Below are 23,345 nucleotides of genomic sequence, written 5' to 3' on the forward strand. Positions count from 1 at the left end.
ATCATCTTTTTTGTGGATGAGTCGTAGGAGGCCCTCGTACTGGCTATCCGCGAGGGAGCCAGCGAGAAAGGCCTCGTTCAAAACAGAAAGGAGAGATTCGCTCAAATCGTTCCAAAAACACGAGTAAAATTCTGTTGGGAGACCATCAGAACCGGGTGACTTGCCGGTCTGAAGGCCTTCCAATGCAGTAAGTAATTCTTTATTAGAAAAAGGGCCTTCACATAGATTGCGCTCATAATCAGTCAGTGAAAATTCGAGGTCGTCAATTATTTCAGTTTGAATTCGCATATCAAGAGGATCTTTGGTGAATAAATTCTTGTAGAAATTGGTTAAAATTCTTTCAAGATCATTTTGAGAATTTCTGAGAACACCGTTCTCGTCAAAAAAAGATTCAAAACTATTCATGTCAGCTCGTTTTTTCTCCAGACGGAAGAAATAGCGTGTTGGTTTCTCGCCTTCTTCGAACCATTGTGCTCGGGAGCGGACTTTAGCTCCTTCGGCTTCTTTCGAGATTAGAGAGGACAATTGGCTTTCCAAATCGCTAATTACACCTGGGTTATTTAAGCGATTAGAATGTAAAGCGTTTTTAGCATGGGTTAATTGCTTAGTAATTAGGATTCTTTTGGCATTTGCTGTTCTCTGTTTACGGATACAGTATGAAATACTTGTTTTGCGGATTTCAATTTTTAGAGCATCCCACCATTCGCGAAGGGAGGCGAATTCGGGGATTTTAAGCTTAAAGTTGTTAATCGATTTTGACATAATGTTTTTAAATTCTACATCTGAGAGTAAAGAGCTGTTGAACTTCCAAATTCCAGGACCGTGATTAGAAGGGTTAGTCGTTAGTTCAATTTTTACAAAGTCATGATCGGATAGGTCGTATACGCATGGAAGAATATTACATTTCGTTACTAGGGTTAAGCCTTTAGCGACGAGAAAGCGGTCAATTCTAGATGCCTGGGTATGGTCTTTGTTAGACCAGGTGAAAGTTACTTTGCGCGGGTTGTTTTTGCGCCAAATGTCTGTAAGTGAGAAGTCAGCACAAAGGGATCGGAGAAGTTTTTGATCAGACAATAGGATGGCGGAACAATTTAATTTATCTAGGACATTGTCTACACAATTAAAGTCTCCCCCGATCACTAGATCCCCTTGGGGGAGAAAGTAATTGTGCAGACAAGAGAAAAAACTTTTACGATCCGAAATAGTATTGGGAGAGTAAATGTTTACTAAATTTAGTTTAGAATTATAGTAGTCAATGAGTAAGCTCAATATTCTTCCTTCGGAATCGGTCAAAAAACGGATAATTTTGCCTGGGAAGTTTAGAGAAAAGAGGATGGCAACACCGGCAGACCTGCCAGTCCCGAAGGACCACAGACATTTGCCGCGCCAGAGTATTTCGAATTCCTCCGCTTGTTTTTTGCATGAGACATGTGTTTCTTGTAAAAGGATTATGTCACAGTTTGAATAATTTAATTCTTGAATAATTTTTCGACTTTTACTGGAGGACCCGAGTCCTCGCACATTTAGAGAAATTATTTTAAGCTTACTCATTGAATATAAATAAAAAATTAATATCTGTACCGCCTTCTCCTAGGTTTAGCTCTCTCCCATCCATCATCATCAGTTTCGGAGCCAGAGTAGTCACGGCGGGAAGATCTATCGCGGTCATCGCGGCCGCGATAATAATCTCGATCGTTTCTATCTCTCTCTCTTCTGTCGTCTCTCCGGTCATCTCTTCGTTCTTCTCGATCGTCCCTCCCTCGCTCGTCTCTTCGTTCTCTTGGTCGTTCTCTTCTACCTTCGTCGCGTTGTTGTTCTCGTTGTTTCTCTTGATCTTGTTGTTTCTGTTGTTCTTGCTGTTTCTGCTTTTCTAGTAATTTCTGTTGTTCTTCTTGTTGTCGCTGTTGTTCTCTCTGTTGTTGTAGTTTTTTCTGCCTTTCTTCTCTTTCCTTGGCGCGCTGGGCTCGCTCTTGTTTCTTTTCCTCTTCAGTTTTAGGTGGCGTTGGCTCACTATCGACGTTCGCGCTGAAGAGCAGGAAGGGGCATTGAGGCATGGAATGGTTGTCCGCTAAACAAACGGAACATCTTGGCGAGTCTTTACATTCTTGAGCTCGATGCCCAGGGCATTCACAATTAAAACAACGGACTGCAGAGCAGTCTTTGGCCATGTGGTCAGTAGCTCCACAATTCCGGCAAGCTTTTGGCTGATTTGGGTACCATATTTTAATAGGTTCACCAGCTATGTTAATGTTGGCAGGGATAGTTCGATGTAGCGCCATTCGAGCCGTTCTTACTCCATTCTCGATATGTTGTGCAATTTTGTCGCGCCGAAATGAAAGGACACGACCGTAGTGGCTGAGTCGGCCAATCACGGCAGTGTCGGGTAGTTCAGCGGGGGCTTCATGGATCTTGACGAGGACCAAACGATTTTCGCAGTCGCCCAAGAACACTTTGAGACCGGCAATCACGACAAAAGGTGTTTCAAGAGCGGCTTCTTTAGCTGCACGGCTCTTAAAAGTCACGATCCAAGATCTATTGGACGCCTTTCTCTGGATTCCGGTGATAGCGTCAATATCGATTTCTGCCGCGTCAAAAGCTTCGAGAATTATTTGCGATGTGACGATTGTATCAACGCTAAAATAAATAGAGCGATCCTTCGTGATTTTACTTTGACTAGGAACATTCAAAAAAGGCACGGCCTTAAATTTCACACCCTTATTTTCCAGATTTTTCAGTACCTCAGGGATTTCGATTTCCACGTCTGCGTCCCAGGACTGTGAACCTTCTACCACGCTTGCGTCTACGACGTCTCCTGGATTCGCTGTCGAGTTATCGGTAGTAAACTGGCTGATATTTTCACTTTCCTGGCTGTCCATGTTGACCAATTGCTGCAAAAGCAAGAAAAATAAACTTTTCATAAGCCTTTTAACCTTACCCAAGAGGCGGAGAAGCTTATAACTGTTTCGGCCTTCTGGGCCTCATCAGTGCAGTGCTAATGCTAGGATGGGGGAGAACCGAGAAGGTCACCCCAAACGACCCAACCTTTGTGGTATCGTCTAAGCCATGCCAGAGTGCTCAAACTAGAGTAAACCAGCGAGCATGCGCAATATAATATATAATATAATACAATATTATATAATATATATATATATATATATATATATATATATATATATATATGTATATATTTTTAACAATTATTCCACGAGCGCGCGCTGGATATGAGATGATAGATTGCCAACGAGGCACGTAGCGCCAAGTTGGCCATAATCATCTCATATCCAACAAGCGAGAGTGGAATAATTGTTTTATTAAAAAAAACGCCCCCAAGATATTAGACAAATCTTCTCGACTTTATTTTGTGAGAAGAAACCAGATCTAACAATGTACAGAAATTAGGTTATGGTATATTGGCTCATATACCATAATGGCTGAGCCAATAAAAAGTCTTGAATTGCATTATCCAATGATCCAGTTTTTAATAAATATTTATATCTAATATATATGAACGAATAAACAAGAAATAAAGTTGTTTCACTTATCCTTGAAGTGCTCGATGCAGAAATGTGCAGAGCAAAATACAAATGTGAAAGAAGGAAATTATTACTAGTTACTCGAGTTTCACGCTCTGTCTGATGATCGCCTAGAGCGTGAAACTCGAGTAATTAACTAGTAATAATTTCCTTACGTATGATGCACGATCCTCGCAGTAGAGAGCGCTATTTATGCAGTAGCGAAAATCAGACCTGAGAAAATCAGGCCTGTACGGGATTCGAACCACTGACCTCTGCGATACTAGTGCAGCGCTCTACCATTGAGCTAATAAGCCAACTGGGAGCAGGCCGTTAAGTTGATTCGTAATAAACCCGTGATGCTTAAATAGCGCTCTCTACCTGTATTGCATAAATAGCGCTCTTTACTGCGAGGATCGTGCATCATACGTATCTATAACTGCAGTTCTAAATATATGGAACTTCATATATTCATCGTAACCAAATATTCTCCTTGTTAACCATTAGCCGATTAGGACAGTGCGCAGTGGACAGAATAAAAGAGAAGGGCATTTTTATACCTTAAACTTCCTTCTATAAACCATTGTATACTCTGAGTCAACACAAAGTACTTGGGTTGATTAAAAACATGGCTTTTACACCATAGAGGACCTGCTTGTGGCTTTAAGGTTACCGTGCACCTTCAGGGGTGTCTCGCATGCAAGCGATGTAGCGCGTCCGGTTTAAACTGTAGATATCTAAACCCCTATATCAAATTAAAGCTTATAGGACTGGCCATAAGACTATACCAAAAAATTTGAAAAAAGTTAAATTGTCGAATTTTTCACGACTTTTAAATGCGAGCGCCCGAATCACCTTTTGAACGTCACATGTTAAAGCGAATTTTTTTATTTTCGCTTATTGAATGTGTTCCTCCATTCAGGGGCGTAGCTACCTGTACGCAAATACGCAATTGCGTACCTGAAAATAATAATAATAAAAAAAAATAAATAAATAAATAAAATAAAAAAATAAATAAAATAAAAAAATTAATAAAAAATATATTTCAAATATATTTATATTTATATATATTTTTTATTTTTTTTTTTGGGGGGGGGGGTGAAGAGGTGAGATGGAAAACTGTGCGTACCTACGGAAAAATCCTGGCTACGCCCCTGCCATTTCTGGGGCCAAAGCGCTAAAAAACGTGTCTGCGATTTGCCATATTTAATTTCAGTGAAAATGTACAGAAAATTTTCGAAATAGGATTAAAAAAATGTGGAGTGATCGTACAAAGATCGCTCTTGAAAAAAAAGTGTTTAGAAATAAAATATTCGGAGACACGCTTTTGTTGTTTATATGTAAAACTAGCTACTGTCAAAATTTGAGAGCAATCGAACAAATTCCCTTTGACTTGTAGCTCTTAAAAGGTGATCCGAGCGCTCGCTGTTTAGGAGTCGTGAAAAATTCGACAATGAATTTTTCACAAAAGTTTTGGTATAGTCCGATGGCCAGTTCTATAAGCTTTAATTTGATGTAGTGGTTTAGATATCTACAGTTTAAAGCGGACGCGCTACGTACATCGCTTGCACGCGAGACACCCATTAAGGTGCACGGTAACCTTAAGTATAATAAACCTTTCAACAAATACGACAAAGCAACACGCGAAACGCTGTAAAAAAGCATGGAGATGTTGTGTAACCAACTTTCTCCTATGGATTTGATTGGCTGAGGTTATTTATCTCCTACTTTGATCGCCTTGTTTAAGGAGAAATTTCGAATTTAACATGATTAGTTAACTTGGTTAACTTCCTTACTACTTTAGTAATACGATTTATTATATAGTTTGCAACGCCCGCGGGCATGATGGAGCAAATCCTGTATTCTGATTGCCTACCCCAGCGGTCAAGATGGGCCCGTCTTGACCACTGGGGATTCCTGCTTTGATCTTGCGCAATTTTGGATCTTAACCTCGTTTTTTTTTCTACGTTTTTATGGACTTCGACCATAACAACTAAATTACTATTATTACCCAACTACACTCCGTAGAGCGCATATAGCACCTAAGACGAGTGCAAATATCACGCGGTATTTGTATTCCATAGAACCGGTTAGACAGGTTTTCCCGCGCAAGCGAAGAATTGGATTGAAGTTCCAAAAAAATTGGCGTACAGTTAAAATAATTTTTCTGACGACGAAGAGTTGGAATGGCTAGCAAATATTGATCCAAGTTTATCAGATAAATCGAACGAAGAAAGCAGTTAGACGACAATGAAATTTCATTATTTACTGAAGAAAATAGAAATAGCAACACGACAACGCGTCAATTCCGTTCCGTTTCGCATACTTCTGTCACGCACTCCTCTTAAATAAACATCCATGAAATTGGCCCTCACTCAATTAACAATTTGGCGTGTTGAATAATAAATAGCTTACTAAACGTTTTGGTGTGTCGTATCGCGAATTATTTTTAATCATCGTTGTTTGTATATTATTCATATTATTTTCGTCAAAATACGGCACAAATCGAAAAATACTCCGCTATGCTACACAATAAAACGTCTAATAAGATGTACTCTTACTATTTCTGTTCGGTTTCCATTCACTCAGGCGGTGTGCGCACTCTGATTGCATTGCATTGTGGTAGCGTTATTTTCAATATGGCGGTAAAGGCGGTAGAAATGGGTAGAGTTTGACTGAATATTCCGTAAAAGTTAGGCCATTTCTTTTTCCTTTCACTATAGGTAAATATAGTTTGATATAGTCCGAACGTGTAGAAGTATTTTTCGTGCGTATTTGTCACGTATTATATCGTTCTCAAGAACAAACGCAAGCACTGTGTTTTAGCATGTAATGTTAGGCCGGTTTTCGAGCAGATCAAATTCGTTGTACGTCGTAGTTTAAAGCCTTTCAAAGATTTATATGTCCACTTTGATCCTTGTTCAGCAGCTCTGACCAAACGCGCTCAAACGCACTCCAATGGTACAAATGTTTTAGGCATTTTAAGTGATAGTGTTTGAGACTCTTTTGTGGAGCGAAAAGGCCCATTGTTGCGTTTAGTGTGTTGCGTTACATAGCGTTACTACTGCAAGGGCATTTATCAATCGTGTTGCAAATCCACTTTCCTAAGTGAAGGAAAATTAAATACTAGCGAGTATTGTGGGGTAAATCTTCTATCTTTATCACTGAATGAAGGACAGTTTAATTAGAGCAATGAAAAGAGTCTCTTGATCCATGAAAACCTCTACCTTGCGTGAGGCGACACGGCGGAAAGCCGGAAAGCAAAACGCAGTCGACTGTTGAAAGGTGTTGATAGGCCAGTGCGCCTCCTACCATTCGCTAGCGCTTTTAAACCTTCTACTCTCAACGGTTAGCAGTTATTAGGATATCTTTTGATGACTTTCCTTTGCGATGCGATAATATGGGTCAGTTTTGAGGTGTCATACTTCTCTTTGGCGAAGCCGGATGAGATTGTGTTACAAAAGGCAATATTTTCTTTTGTGCGCGCGCTATTTTCTTTGAAGTAATAACTCCAGAGATACGTTCTCAAAACCCTCATGTAGGTTTCCTCTATTCTCGAAGGGTATTTTGAAACTCTGTACGCTTTTACTAAAGGTGGAGCGCGACAAATTCGTTCTTAGGAGGCGTGGGGCTTCTCCTTTTACAAATCAATTATTTACGCTAAGTGGAAAAAGTTCGTGTATTACAAGGTCTCTTTCTCTCTAATATGCGTTTGCATGTCAAGGGTCAATTCACAGTTGAATAACTCGCGTCTTGGAATATAACTACTGACTTTGAAATTACTCATCCCGCCATCGGTTGTGAGCGTAACTGTTGCCATTTGCGTCGAGATTCTCAGGCAGATTGCGGTTTCGAATCTTTCTAAATAACGTCAGTTGCCTCCTAAGAACGAATTCGTCACGGAGGAATGACAGGAGTCGCGCAGGCTCGTCAAACGATTTAACTTTCGAAGGAGTAGCAACAGACAATGAATCCCCATCAAAATCCACGCATATTTACGCCGCATCTCGCTGCCACTAAAGATGTTTACTCTAACGCGCAATGCTCAATTTTTGTTTTACGACCATGATGCAACGCAATCAGAGTGCGCACACCACCGGTCAAGAGGGGCAGAGGGAAACTGGCAATAACCGTTTGTCAACATGGCGGACGAAGTTGATGAAATAATTGCGAATGTGATCGTGTGAACCGTTATTGGTTTCCTTACACGTAATAATGAGGTCAGAGTATATATTCAATTGAAAACAACATGAGTGAGCAACAAGCAATTTCTGACCGTCGAACAGCTTCAAAAACGCCTTCAATCACTCGGTTCATTCGCTACGAGCATCTTGTAGCCGGCGTGTCCGGAGGGGTTACTTCAACTCTTGTGCTGCATCCGTTGGACCTGATCAAAATTAGATTTCAAGGTAAGGCACGGCAAATAACATATTAGGAGACCACCATCAATTTATTGTGAGGCGAGGTTATTTTGAAAACGGGAACATCAACAGCGATGTAAAACATTCCTGTCTGAGTTTATTTCCGCACAGAAAAGCCTATTTCATTAAATTTTCACCTCTATTTAATGAACGAAAGTTTCCGCACATTTTTATATCAATTTGAACTGACGTGAGCAATTTAGATGATCTTGAAATAATTCAATCTTCCCATATACAGAACTGTTTTCACTTTCGCTTTAGCAAAAGCATTCAAAAAAGGAATTGATTACAGCAATGCTGCGGGAAGTATTTGAAACTTCCTATTTTACGACTTACTGGAAACTTTAATTTACTGAAAACTCTTATTGTTTAAACTTAATTAATGGATGTTTTATTTCTAATGTAGAACATAGCTAGCAGAACCGCGCAATCAAATTCAATAATTATTTGTAAGACGGTGCTCAAAATCCCGATAGTGCACGTTGACAGCGTCAGCAAATCGCTTCGCCAGAAATTTTTTTTCGCGCGAGCGGCCATTGTTAACGCCGGGAAGAATAATATATTTCACGACAATAATGGATACAAACAGAAACTTGGCCTACTAGTCCGAAAACGAAGACAATGTTTGAACCTTTTCCCTCGGGCTAGAGTTCTTAAATGAGGCAGAAAAAGAGAAAAACAACGGAAAAGGAGACTTGGCATCAGTCTCGTCACAATTCACTTCAACTGATATTGTTGTCCGTTTTTCACGTTGGATTTGATGCACAATTCCACTGGCTATGTTCTAAAACAATTGGTTCATGCTTTCAGCTGTGCACTATCGAGTTATGGAGCACATTGGAAGTTTGGAGAGCACTCAAGAAGCTAGAGTTTTATTTATTACAATTTAATGACACATATAACTTACTTACTTACTTACTTACTTACATTAATAGATAATAATACAAAAGAGTAAAAAGAAAGGTGCCATAAGGATGGTCTGCAAAAGAGATAAATCCCCATGCATGGCAGACCACCTTTAACAAAAAAACAAATCCAAACTAAAATCAATCAAATCTTGCAGTCAAATAATCCCTTACACCCCTTTTAAAACAAGAAACACTTGGAGCCTGACGGACCGATAGTGGCAGCCCATTCCACATGTGGACAATCCTATTAAAATAGCAAAACCTAAAAGTATCAGTCCTCGCGTAGTTCTTTTTTAATTTAAGTTCGTCCTTACCCCTCAACGAGTATCTTTCCGAATGTGAATAAAATTGGATATAAGAGGATATATCTATATTAATATACCCATTAAGAACTCTATAAAAAAATAGTACGTCGAAAAAGAAGCATCTGTCCTCTAGAGATAACAGGTTCAGTTTTTCTTTACGAGTGTTGTAATCATCATCAGTTTTTAGAATAAACTTGGTGGCTCTTCGCTGAATCCTTTCCAATTTATTAATGTTTCTAGCCGTGAAGGGTGACCAGACAATAGTACAGTATTCCAATTGGGACCTTACCAAAGCACAGTACAACCTTCTTAACATGTTAACATCTTTCAGACCCTTGCATGTCCTTTTAATAAGGCCAAGAATCTTGTTAGCCTTGCTTGATATCTTATCAACATGAGCATTCCAGGACAACTTGTTACTAGTAACTAATCCAAGATCACAGAATTCAGATGTTTCTTGCCCTTGGCTATCGCCTCGGCCAACTCTTACGTTTCTTTCGTGGCCTCCGAACTTCCCGCATGCTCCATAACTCAATAGTGCACACTAAAGCATGAACCAATTGTTAATTAAAGATCCCTGTATTAGTGTTGGCTTCCTTATTAAATTTTGATTTAGTTTATGGTGATATATGCGACAACCACTTGTTAGGAATAGGATATTATTTTTACTTGCAAGTTTTTAATACTACCAAGGGAACCAAGGGAGTCTTTGGGTAGGTGAGCCACAAAATTTGTATTTAAGGGCCTATCTGCACTAGCAAAAAACTTGTTTATTTGGATAAATTTTAATTACTTTACAAGTGTGGATGGTTTGTCACGACTTGACAAATTTTGGCCGAAGCAAACAAATTTTCAAATGCATTTTTGACAAAATTTGTCCTGGGTAAAACTTGGCAAAATCATTAAGATAAACAAAACTGTTATAAACTGGTTGACTATTTGTTGTAAACACCACCAGTGTGGTAATTGAACTGAGTTTACTTCACCAAAAAGTTGCAGTAATTGTCTTTCATTGCAAAACTCACGGATTTTACAACTTTGAACAACTTAAAATGAATCCTGGTGATTGGCCACGAGTTTGAATCCATAGGCAAATTATAGCAGCCAGTCTTATGAGCAGGTCAGGCACTGGATGCAGCTAGGGTAAGATTATAATAATGGTGGAATAATTTTCCAGTCGCCACTTTATCAGTCCAACAATGAAGCAGTAGATGTGGCACAAGATCCAGAAGTGCCCACTCCGAGCAAAGGGAAGGGAAAAGCTAAATAGAATAAGATTACTTAGTTCTTATTAACCGAGCGGGAGGTCTGTATGGGAGAATCTTGACTGAGGTCGCCAGTACAGACCGAATGCAGTGAGGTCTGTACCAGCGACGGAGGTCAAGATTCTCCCATACAGACCGACCTAGCTCGGTTGATAAGAAGTTTATTATATGGTCATGTCTTATATGCCAATTTTTTATATTTTTTGTCCCTTTTTTTTCTTGACTGGTCTAGATGCCGGTCTAGATGGGAAACTCTAGACCACTTTCAATATTGATTTCAGCCCATCAAATTTGTGAATTCGGTAGTTCCCAGTCCTTGTGAGACATAGCCATATAATAAAGTGAAATATGGTATCGGTCTTATTTTTGGCTGTTAACCGAATTTGACAGATTAAGCAGCTTCAACATTTTTAGTGTAGATGCAACAGAGGAGACAAAAATTTGTCAAATGACAAAAATAATGTGTCCTTTGATTTTGTCAGGGCAATTCTAGTTTTGTCTGCTTGTGCAGATACTGGTCCTAATGGAAACTTGTGGATAAAAGTCAGCCTCTTGCCTATATATAATTATTGTAAATGTGAGGTGATTGGCTTTTCTCCAAAATGTTTTAGCTTGTGAAATCTTATTGTCCATGTGTTAGTAAGTTGGTTGGGGTGACTGTTATTTCCACAATCTTATGCTGGTGATGCATGTGGCAATTTTATTTGGGGATCACAACAAATTTTATCGCTGTGATTGGCTTATTGAATCACTGATATTAGCATGTTAGAAATGCGGAGACACACCTGGTGATTTTATACGCCAATCACAGTGATCTGCGAATATCACGATTGCCATACCAAGCATACTTGGTGATTTTCGTTTTAAATGGCCGAGTGTGTCGCAGACTTTAATTGAAGTTAGCATGCGGAGTCAACTTCCATTAAGGTTGTCAAAACATCAATTACCAATACCAGGAACAGTCTTTTCTCAAGAGTATTTACTGCAAGAATGTGTTTGTAGTGTACATGTATGTGTATGCAATGACAGAAATATTTTTGAAATAAATTTTTCTTAGTTAATGATGGAAGTGGAAAGTTACCAGCTTACAGAGGACTTACTGATGCAGTTAAGTCAATTGTGAGAACAAACGGCTTAAAAGGATTATATCAGGTACTTTCAGTTAAATAAAAAGTATTGTAATACTGGTACAATTTGTGAATCAATTAACTAATTTTGGAGGTTAGCAGTTTTCTTTTAATCCATGTTTACCACTTTCAAAAATTCAAGTATTGTCCTTTCTGCTCACCATACAATGCAAATTTTTTTCCTATCTGGAGAATTTGGTAAGAAAGCAAGTAATGCCCAATTCATTTAAATTTTCTGCCCTGTCATCACCTTTGCTTGACAGTGTGTTGTTATTCTGAGGAGAAATTACTTTTCGATGACACTCCTGAGGAGTGGAATGTTTAGAAGGATCTGCAATGCTTGCAAACTACTGATCAATTTGTAATGGTTAAGTTTTGAATGATATTTTTATCAACAGAATACATAATTCTATCAATTCTCTCTGTCTAAACAAACAATATCTGTATCAGACTTTATCATATAGGAGGGTAATAGTTACTAAATGTTAATTGACTGAGGCAGAGGCTGCACTCATATATATTCATATAGGAGTTGATACATGTAATTTACTTATGGATCAAGAGGACGGAATTACTTGATCCTCATTGGCTGAATAAGTTTTGCCAAAGCTGTCGTCTAGCGGTGCCTGGTGGCCCCTGGCGCCTTACTTTTGCTCTTGGGCGACTCGAGAATTTAAGTTTTTTCATACAAAGCATATGCTGGGCACTCTGGATTTCATAGTTTCAGACCACTGGGCTCCATTCAATTTTCCTTCGAGCACAGCCTTGGCTTGCTTTTGGACTTAAAATGGGGGATTTGAAAAAAAAAAAAAAGTTTAGCCATACATTTATGATGCTTTGAGTTTGACCCAAGTGCAGTTATTTCTTAGAAAAATGTGACTTGAAATCACCATGTGTTGTGTTTCTTCACTTTAATTTGTACCTGATAAAACTTTTGGGTGTCTCTGTCCTATTTATCTCTAGGTTGAGCCCTTTCAGGTTTCAGTTTGTACTTGCAGTGGCTATATTGTTACCCATTAGAAACTGTTTTCTATGCATCTAAACCCAATTGTTTGTAATGTATCTTTGACTGAGTGATCCACCTAACACACATAAAAGAAACAAAATTCTTTCCTGCCAATTTAATTTTAATGTGCTATCCACAGTGTTATCATTGTAACTGTGGTGTCAGGAGATGCCCCAATGTTGAATTTTTTTTCCTCATGAATAATAGTTTTTTAATGTCTTTTATTATACAGGGTGTGACACCTAATGTTTGGGGAAACGGATCAGCATGGGGTCTGTACTTTTTCAGGTAAATATCGTATCCAAGCAAACTTTTAGAAACTCACTTTACTCTCAAAATCTTAAGAGTATTAATATTATAAAATTTACTCAGCTATTGTTTTCTTTCTATTGTATAGCTCAAATTTGAATGTTAAAATTTTTTTGTTTTTGTTTTTTTTTTTTTTGTCATAGCTACAACATTTTAAAAGCGTGGATGCAGAAAGACAGTGATGAGCCTTTAGGGGCTGAGAAGCATCTGATCGCAGGAACTGTGGCAGGTGAGTATTTCTATTGTTTCAGTTAGAGCCACAGACAACTCCAGTCATAGCAGACACTTTGTGGTCTGCCATTTTTTCTTTAAAGTGGAGTGAATCTGCTGGAGCAGCATGTAATGATAAATGACCTGCTATTTTATTTAAGCTCGCGTAGCAGTATTTTCTCTTACTACTGGGCCAAGGATTGGCATTTGTATTCTGTTTAAAAATGAAATTTGCAGTCAGGATAGTCTCCATGTACTTTGATAAAGTGCAAGGGATTGTTCACCCAGACTCCAGAAAAAAGGACAATCAGCAAAAAGAGAAAAAGAGAAAAGAAGTAACAGCTCTCCCAGGTGTGGAGAGGGACTTGGAAAATCTCTTACAAATACTGCTATTAGCTTTATGTAGAAAACTAAGTAGTAAAACAGCTTTACAAGGAAAGCGTAGCAGCTAGAGGGAGAATTAACAAATCAGATCTATGGAGATAATGGGTTAAAGGAAATTGGGGAGAATGACTGTCTGTTGTCAGTGTGTCTGATTTCACCCTGCCTGAGCATTTACCCTACTGCCTCTTTTAAAGTGAAGGAATTTTCATTTGGTCTCCTGTCAGTTCACCCTTCCTTACTTTCATTTCAGAATCACTGGGGATCCTTGTAATCTGATTGGCTCTCATTGCTGCGATTTATTCACAAATTGCACCAATTTTTGCTCTATAATATGAATTTCATATATTCACATTCATTGACTTTGTGTTCTAAATCACATCTTTTTCCCAGCCAATGAGAAAACTTGTTTAAAGAAACCAATCAAATTGCAGGAAAATGAAAAACAAGTTTTGCAACCCTCTTCAAACAAGCTCACCACTGGATCAATAAAACATTTGTACAGAATAAAACATCCTGTATCTGAGTGACTAAGAAGGTAGTTGTTATCAGTACATGTATCTGACACTAATTTCTCAAAAGAACAAGGACATTTTTTTAGCAGCTTGATGCCAGAGAACTAACACTTAGATCCTGGGACTAAAAGGGTCAACGAGTCAATCCGATATTGGTATCAAAGCTCCTAAAGATCATGATTAATAAATATTAACTAATTTGATTAATCAAATTTAAATTAATTAATTTAATTAAATATTATGAATATTAACTCAAAACTTGTTCGTAACTTGTATATTGTGTACACTATTTGCACTCAGTCAGCTTTATGGCTGATGGAATGTGTTCTTTTTATCACTAGGAATTGGCACTTTGTCAGTAACAAACCCAATATGGGTGGTCAAAACTCGCTTATGTCTTCAGTACTCTGATCCCCTTGCTGCAAAAACACAAACACCGCAGTACAAAGGAGTGTTTGGTGAGAAACTTGTTTGTAAAGATGAATGTCATTTAGTGTTAAGAATTACATATTTTTACGGTAACCTCAGAAAAAGAAAAGGAAAGTTAAATCTTTACATCCTAACATCAACTTGCATTTTCTCCATTCTGTTCAACATGCATTTTCTCCATTCTGTTCAACATGCATTTTCTCCATTCTGTTCAACATGCATTTTCTCCATTCTGTTAAACATGCATTTTCTCCATTCTGTTCAACATGCATTTTCTCCATTCTGTTAAACATGCATTTTCTCCATTCTGTTAAACATGCATTTTCTCCATTCTGTTCAACATGCATTTTCTCCATTCTGTTAAACATGCATTTTCTCCATTCTGTTAAACATGCATTTTCTCCATTCTGTTCAACATGCATTTTCTCCATTCTGTTCAACATGTATTTTCTCCATTCTGTTCTTTATGCATTTCCTATATTGCTGAGAGGGAGAAAGTAGCTTTTAATCAAGAGCTTTTAAAGTTTACAATCATTTCTTTAGTTTTTTTTCAAGAGCCTAATGTTTGATTGAGCAGTGATAGCTTGTGGGGAAATTAAATATTTAATTCACCCTCAGAGGCTTAAGGTTTCGTGCTAAGGGAATTCAAGGCTTTTCTCGATCACAATTTCAAAGTTGGGAATTGAGCTTGAGTCTGAAAGTGGTGGTTCACGTAATTATGCCCACCAATGCCCCACTAATCAAATCAGATGCATCACATATTTTGGTACAGGTAAAGAATCTGAGCCTACGGACGCGTCCGCCAACGCGTCGGCCGACAGTCGACCAACAGTCAGCCGCCTGTCGACCGACGCGTTGACCACCGCTTATCCATATAACGTACAAGTTTAACGTCGGTGGTGTGTTGGTGGTGCGTCATATTTTGTACTCCTTATTCTCCACAGACGCTCTGTTGAAGTTGTGGAGACACGAGGGGTTGAGAGGTTTATACAAGGTAATTTTGATATGTATCTGTTGACGGCTGTTTGATTGATTGAATTCAAAATTGAGGGTTGACCAATACAACGGATCGTTACGAGTCGTCTAATGTATTAAAGGGTACACTTCGAGCGATGCTTTCAGAATGACAAACACACCTTTTATTTGTGCACTTCGCGCAGCGCGTTGTAGTAGAACAATGAATAAACTTGTTGTTTGTGCAATTCGCGTGGTGCTTTTTTTAGTAGGACAAAGAATGCTCTTGTTATTTGTGCACCTCGTGCAGTGCTTTTAGAACATGGGATACTCTTTTTATCTGTGCACTTTGAGGGGCGCTTTTTATCTGTACGAGTATCATCTTGTTTGTGCACTTCGCGCGGTGCGTTTAGAACAAAGAGTACTCTTGTTGTTGGTATACTTTGCGCGATACTTTAACTACGAAGAATACTCTAGTTATTTGGGCGCGTTATGCGTGATCCGCTCAAATCGTACAAGTCGACACACTAAGTCATCGTCAGAGAGACTTCAAGTCAGATTCACGGATAGACTGGAAAACCGTAAGACTCTTGATTACATTAGACGATCCGTACGAGTCGTAAGACTTGTGAGTACATTAGACGACTTGTATGGGTCGTACGACTCGTGAAAATGTTGGACGATTCGTACGGATCGTACAACTCGTGAATGCATCAGACGATCCGTTATAAGCCGTAGTATTGGACATGCCTGGAGGTTGCCTGTTGGTTTTACCACTTGGTTTTTGCCGCTTGGTTTTCGCTAAGTTGTTTGTTTGCCACAAAAAAAGGAAGGAGGGAAGAAAGGAAGGAATGGAGAAAATGGAGGGGAAAAATCAAAGAAGAGCAGAAACATTAGCATTAATCTAAGAATCAGTGGGCGTGCAAAGCTTTCTTTGGCTTTCCAGACTCCACCAGCAGGGCATAGCTTACATAATGACTTTAAATTCCCACTTGAAAAGAGCTACATGTGGTGGCACAAATATATAGCACACCTATGGTACATGACTGCTAATGGCAAAGTGATGATACAGTTAGTGGTATGTTATGCATTATATATGCAGCAATCAAATTAGCAGCCATAGTTTCCCTAATTGAAAGAAGGGAATTGTTATTTAAAAGAGAGTTTACTGTTTGGATGTAACATCATTTTGCTCGTATTGATAATTTTTTCTTTTCACTTGACCAGGGCTATGTTCCAGGCCTTTTTGGCGTGTCACACGGAGCGCTGCAATTCATGGCCTATGAAGAACTGAAGAAAGGCTACAGTCGATATTTTGGAACACCAATCAACAAGAAGCTGGTAAAAAAATTGGTTGCACATACCTGTATGACCCCTGTATACTTTAATGTGTACCTCTTCATTCAAATATACCTCTTCAAGCTCAGATATTCGACCAAGTTAGCAAACTAAGACTTTAAAGGACCCTAGTCAACCAACCAAGACCTTAAAGGACCCTAGTCAACCACGAAATATTGTGCGTTTAGTCCGCCATTTTCTGTGCCTCCTAAATTTGTGAAGTTCCCTTTGTGGTCTATCATCTAAGTGCATCCGAGCGAGTTAAATATATTGAAGTCATAACTTGTCGTTGTAGTCTTCTGAAATTATCAATCGTTTATTTTGAGTATTGATTTTAGTGGTTTCTCGCAATTTTCCCGAGAACTTTTTCTTTGTAACTAGGACCGACGATGGCATCTCTTAACGATTCTAACCATTCGCAGGCGATTTTCAACTTCTACCCTCGGAGATTAATTCTGGGAACATATTTGACTTTTCTTTGCGTTTTAATTAATTGCGTTGGTTTTACCCGTCAGTAATTTGTTGAGGTTAGGTAAAGTAGGATAATATTGCGTTACAAAAGGCAATATTTTCTGCTTTGTGCTATTTTCCTTCTTTTGAAATGACCTTTCCGTACCGAAGCTCTACCGGATAACTCCAGAGATGTATTTCTCCAGAAGCGTAATTTAAAACTCTGTACGTTTTTGTTAAACATTGGGCGCGATGGATTTGTTCTTAGGGTCGTAACGCTTCCTTTTTTACGGATCATTTCTTTACGTCTGATAAAATGTGTTGTCGGGCCAGCACGACTCCTGCCAGCCGTTGAGTGTTATATGAACGATTTTCTCTGCCTTATGTAAATAGAAACAGAGGCGTGGTTGACCAGGATCCTGTAACAGTGGAGAAAATGTTAAGTGTGACATATTTTACCGGTGTGGTGACACTGTTTCACTCATAACCTCTCTCCACCAATACGAAAACATTTTAAAGGCCACTCCTGAATGCATGGGAAGGCGCGGGAAGCCTGTGGCCATCTATCCTTAGGTAGTCATCCTCTATGACGAGCGTCAGCATTTTGATACAACAACTTATGCCAATTGACACCCTTGTATAGCTGGTTGTTAATCCGATGTGGTCACATAGCTATTACTCCTTAATTCTTTTAAAACTGTCCAATTGAGGATTTATTTGGATACAGTGGAATCCCGATTTCTCGAACCTCCAGGGGAAACGTAAATTGGTTCGAGAAATCGGGAGTTCGAGAAATCGGGAGTTCGAGAAATCGGGGGTGAAATTACAAGGGAAGCAAATCCAAGGGAAACAAGGTTTGGTTCGAGACATCGGGAGGTTCGAGAAACCGAGGGTTCGAGAAATCGGGATTCCACTGTAGTTTCAAACTATCCAAATTAATTCTTATTTGGGCAGCTTATGAATTTATGCTTCGTATTTTGCTTGAAAAATGTCATCAAAACTTGAAATAAACACTTTGAACAACAAATTAAAGAGACATTTGAAATCCTTCTATTTACCGTGGTTATCAACAGCAAATATTACAAAGAAAATCAAGTTGGATAAAGAACTGGAATACATTCTACAGCTTGAAAGCAGCACAGAGAGTATACTGAAACACTTACTTAGGAGGCGAAACTTGAACATCCATCATTGCAGCATAACTTAACTTCTGCACTAGTTCTAGATGCCAGTGCCTTTATTTTTTATTACCAATAAATGGTCTGTGACTTCCATTTTATCTTAGGGCTCGACCGAGTACCTTGTAATGGCTTCCTTGTCTAAAATTTTTGCCGCTACAGCGACATATCCTTATCAAGTGGTTAGAGCAAGACTTCAGGTGAGGACGGGAGATTAATTTGTACTTGATACGTTTGTAAACTTTATGAAATATATTTTATTTTGGTTTTATGTGCCATTATTCTGGAAAAAAGCATTTAGTCTAATTCTTAGCAGCTTCCTTTAGTTTTCGGCCTGATGGTGGTGTAGCGGTCGAAATTAGTTAGTTTGCTGGACTCTGTGTTGATTTGGCGTGGGTTCTAGCCTGGGTTTGCCAGGAAGGGGGGAGGGGGGGGGGGGTAATGACTTCGATGAGTATTACATCCCATACATAGCGAGAAGCTTTTACCCCCTTTCAATCTTTCTCTGCCTCTCAAGAAACATGAATCCAAGATGGCTGTAAGAATGCAAGGTGCGAAAGTATTTAACCCCCCCTCCACCCTTAAAGTTAGCCAAAAAGCAAGTAAATCTTTCCTTTGACAGTCGCTTCGCAAGTATCTTGCTTAATAGTGCTGTATTTACTGTTTCGTAACTTGATGATTGTTAACTTTTTTTTTACCTTGCTAAAGAATCAGTACACAATGGTGGAATATAAAGGCGCGTTGGATGTGATTACTAAAACTTTCAGGTCAGTTGGAACTCGATGCGAGTGCTTAAATTTTTAACACGTAAACTAGCATTCCTTATCTAGTTTCGAACTAGGAAGAACTTGTGGTGGTTTTGGCCAAGTTACCTGCTTACAAGGGTTACATTTGTGCAGACTTAATGTCAGGTGTATTAAAGTTAATGACTTTTCAGCCTAGGGTAAGGTCGCCTAATTTTCACCAGTAGGGCTCAAAGGAAAGTTAAAGTTTATCTTTAGCCATTATATCAAGTCCTTACTTCAACGATAACCGTTACGTTTCGAACGAAAAGCATGCGGTGGAAATTTAAAGGGAATTCTTGGGTATTTTCATCTCGTCTGTTTGAGAGATGGAGAGAAGTCATTAATAGCGAAACCTCAAATTCCTCCCATTTACCTTTTAACGCCCAAGATCTGATTATGAATTCTCCCCTCAAGTTGCTACACGTGTCCTTGTACATTAGTTACAAGAATTTGGTGTTAGATCAAGATAATAACTTCCACTTGATGAGTTTGAGTATTCTCATTACCTGTTCGCTGGACAGTGTATGGATATTATTGGGAGAAGTTACGTGTTAATTATTATCCAACTACGCTCCGTAGAGTACGAATAACGCCCAAGGCGAGTACAAATATCACACGGTATTTGTATTCTAGGGAACCGGTTATACCTGTTTTGTCGCATCGCGCAAGCGACGGATTGGATTGAGGTTATAAAAAAAATGGCGGACAGTGTAAATTATTTTTCTGACGACGAAGAATCGGAATGGCTGGCGAACAAAGAAAAGCAGTTAGACGGCAATGAAATTTCATCAGAAGAAAATAGAAACAGCAACGCGTCAATTCCGTTCCACTTCACATACTTCTGTCACGCACTCCCCGTAAATAAATATCCGCTAAATTCGCCCGCACTGAAATAACAATTTGGTGTATTGGATAAAAAATAACTTATTAAACGCTTTGTTGTGTTGTATCACTGAATATTTTACTTGTTATCTGTATTTTGACTCGCCCTTCGGCCTCGTCAAAATACGGTACAACTCGTAAAAATACTCAGCGATGCAACACAACAAAACGTCTCATAAGATATATTTACTACTGGTAGTTAAAGGGTTAAAATAGATGGAGGTACATCTATAGCTTCTTTGAAACAGTTTGCACAAGAGTCTATTCGACGGAGAACTGTACTAAACTCACAGAGAACTGAGTCGAGCTCAATGGAGAACTAGGCCCAGTTTTCCAATTTTTACTAAAAAGTTCCCTTAACGGCTACGGGAACAAATCTACAATTGTGGACGGAAGTTATGCTGATTCGTGCCTATGTAATGAAACTTTACTTGAATTTGAAGGCTACAGATGCACAGATAACCGTTTTATTGTTCTGCACTGATTGCCAATGGTAACATGGGCAGCAATCAAACTACAAAGTAAATGAATGAATTGCGTTTTGAATATGAAGTTACACTTGAAGGGTTGAAATATTTGAAGAGAAATGTTACCTCAATTATGTTGGGTAATCCATACATCTTTACACGGCTCTTTACATGTTCCTTTAGCGGATGTGTTCGTTCGATTGTTTGACAAGTATTTTAATTCGTTGCGCCAATTTAAATAGAAAAAAGCTAATTCGACCTCAGATTCTTTGCGGCTGCATGTTGGCCCCAAAACGGAACAGCTACACGAAAAGTTATTTTCTTGAAGTATAAGTTGAATTTCTTAGTGCACTAAGCGCAAATCATATCCATTTTCATTGGCATAAGATACTGTAGTCTGCTATTAGGCATTTTGCTATGTATCTGGCCACTTCTCACTGTGGGTTATATTCAAATTCTTAGGGGCGAAGGAGTGAGAGGATTTTACAAAGGATTGATTCCCAGTGTCCTCAGGTAAGGTTAAATAAGATGGATAATTTTAGTGATACATGTTTGTTTGATGATAGGTGTTGTACCGAAATCTCTGTGAATACGATCATCGTAGATTTGACGGCATTTTGTTTTTGTTTTTTAGAGTAACGCCAGCATGTGCACTCACATTCGTGGTGTACGAAAACGTGATTCACTTCCTGATGCCAAACAGATGACTTTGAGTGGAGAGATACTGCAGTCAAACTAAATTAGAACGGAGCTCGCAGCGCGCTATTACACGTAGTCATTACACGAAATAGTACAATGGAAGACGATGAACAGAATTGCAGCTCATGGATTCATTAGCAGGTTTTATTTGGCAACAGCGCGGACTGTTCCGTTTATGAAAAAAAAAAAAAGAAAAAGAAAAAAAAGAAAAAGAAACCCATGTTAACCTTACGAAGTTAACAGCAAAGTGCATTTATATTACACTTCAGAGGCTTGCCAATATAAACTTTTTTCGGGGCATTTTAAGAGGTATCCCATCACGTTTCTTACTGTTTCAGTAGCTCCTTAAGAAAACAATGATCTCTCCCATTGTTCTTTCTTGGGAACTCACCAACAAATACCAAGACTACAAGAGATGCCCTTTTATTTATTTTGTTTTTTATTTACTAAGTCATATATGGCAATTGAGTTCTAGCATTACCTGTTTGAACCTTCTTGCAAATCAATAAAAAAAAAAGATGCATGGTATCGAGTTATTTGTGACAGTGTAGACAAAGATTAACTTCACCCGTAAAAAAAATCTCATTTGAAGTGTCAAGACTTGTTTATCACTTATTTTCCTTTGTCTAATCTAGATTTGATGATCTTTTTATACAAAGATTTCTCCATTAGCTGCGGAAGCTTTAAGATGTAAACATAGCAGATCTTCCATCGATGGCTGTATATTCATAGTGCTGGGTTCTGAATTCATTAATTTTTCGGACTGACTTTCTGAACTTTCCTTCTTCTTGTTATTGTTCTATGTTTAATTATTTTGATTTCACTGCCCTTAATATTTACTTTCGTGTTACGACACTAAGCAGAAAATGTCTCGGGTAAAGTAAATGTATTTATTAAGAATTACGCAATTGTTATTAACTAATCAGACTATACACACGATGCCCATCTATTTACGCCACTTTCAAACCGGATCCTGTAAATGACTCGGCTGGTATCACTCTCCTTGAAAAGACCACCAACGATTTTTGATATTTGGATACGTTGTTACTGAACTCACTCGTGCTTTGCCCCATTTGCTTTGTGTTCAGTTCTCTTATCGTAAATGAGAGACAAATCAAGATCAAATGATTCGGAGATTGAAATATCAGGCAGTGGCCATTGGAGGGTCCTTTCCTTCGCCTTATTTATTCTTGCCAAAGGATTCCACCGTCGACGTGTCATATTTTGGTTTTTACATAGAAAATTGAAAACTTAACAATGTGAAGCTGTGATTTTGAGTTAAAATCCCGAATATTCCTTAATAAAAATTGCAAGTGATTTACTTACAATGGTGTAACTCACGTCTACGTATACTCTAGAGAAATTCATTACTTGACGAGGGAATTCCGCATTAAATTGCAAGTGAAAACCGATATCGCACGAATCGGATTTTACTTGAGTCGCATAATTGAATAAAAATAGGAAAGAAAAAAAAGAAAATATTACTTGTATTTGTTATATATTGTAGACGCGACAAAAAAACCCCTTATCCTCATTTTCAACTCGCACTTCCACACTAAATACCTCGCTTCGTTAAACAACCAGAGTGCGAGATTTCACTAAATGAAACGATTCTACTCTAAATTCTTCTCTTTAACTCATCGCACCTATAAATAATACTCATTTTTGCGTGTTTATGTTATACGCAAACGTTAACCTTGGAAAAGTAGGTCAACCTTTGTTAGCTACGAGCAGTGTTAAAACTAACTAGAAGCGAAAACTGTTTTAACATACCTCATCTTGAGTGAATGAAGTGTCCATATGTTTAGTGACATAGGCTGTATAAGGATGCTTTGTGACCATTGCGTTAAGGTCCTTTCTTTAATTTAGAATCAGAAGGGGATATAAGCGATTCAGTACGACTGAATCCTGTTCGATTCCGACAAATTTGACACACGGCCACAATCGGGTATACCATTGAATTTAGCTTACTGTTTGTCTGGAAACTTGTTCAACGTTTCAAAATACTGAGTCACAATTACTACATCAAATTTGCGAAATCTCCCAAGTTATTAATTTTAACCGTAACCAAATTAATTTTTTTTTCTATGCTTGATAAGGTGACATAAGCCTACTGGCTGTCCACTGGCCTAATCTTAAATAACCATGGTACATAACAACAGCAACAGAAGTACAAAAAGAAAAAACAACAGCGACAACAAAAA

General features: G+C 38.5%; 2 protein-coding genes across 2 annotated transcripts; one reads left to right on the forward strand and one right to left on the reverse strand.

Annotated features, from left to right (window-relative positions):
• Nucleotides 1-643: 643 nt before the first annotated feature.
• Nucleotides 644-2,918, reverse strand: LOC111324077 (uncharacterized). Its single transcript, XM_088751190.1, has one exon. The coding sequence runs from the start codon at nt 2,916-2,918 to the stop codon at nt 1,569-1,571; it is 1,350 nt and encodes a 449-aa protein (XP_088607316.1). The 3' UTR covers nt 644-1,568.
• Nucleotides 2,919-7,634: 4,716 nt separating this feature from the next.
• On the forward strand, nt 7,635-21,669 carry LOC111343360 (solute carrier family 25 member 32). The gene is made up of 11 exons (XM_088751222.1): nt 7,635-7,921; nt 11,469-11,563; nt 12,777-12,832; nt 12,997-13,082; nt 14,301-14,417; nt 15,333-15,382; nt 16,570-16,683; nt 18,416-18,508; nt 19,017-19,075; nt 20,905-20,955; nt 21,077-21,669. Exons 1-11 carry the CDS (start codon nt 7,762-7,764, stop codon nt 21,147-21,149), a joined length of 954 nt encoding a protein of 317 aa, XP_088607348.1. The 5' UTR covers nt 7,635-7,761; the 3' UTR covers nt 21,150-21,669.
• Nucleotides 21,670-23,345: the final 1,676 nt, after the last annotated feature.

This window comes from Stylophora pistillata, chromosome 2 (genome assembly GCF_964205215.1).
Source record: "Stylophora pistillata chromosome 2, jaStyPist1.2, whole genome shotgun sequence".
Classification (NCBI taxonomy): domain Eukaryota; kingdom Metazoa; phylum Cnidaria; class Anthozoa; order Scleractinia; family Pocilloporidae; genus Stylophora; species Stylophora pistillata.

Bases quoted from the DNA above. Each gene is read 5' to 3' on its own strand.
- LOC111324077 (XM_088751190.1), bottom strand. From the start codon at position 2,918: ATGAAAAGTTTATTTTTCTTGCTTTTGCAGCAATTGGTCAACATGGAC.
- LOC111343360 (XM_088751222.1), top strand. From the start codon at position 7,762: ATGAGTGAGCAACAAGCAATTTCTGACCGTCGAACAGCTTCAAAAACG. The intron at 13,083-14,300 runs GTGAGTATTTCT...TTTTATCACTAG, and splicing joins GATCGCAGGAACTGTGGCAG to GAATTGGCACTTTGTCAGTA. The intron at 20,956-21,076 runs GTAAGGTTAAAT...TTTGTTTTTTAG, and splicing joins TTGATTCCCAGTGTCCTCAG to AGTAACGCCAGCATGTGCAC.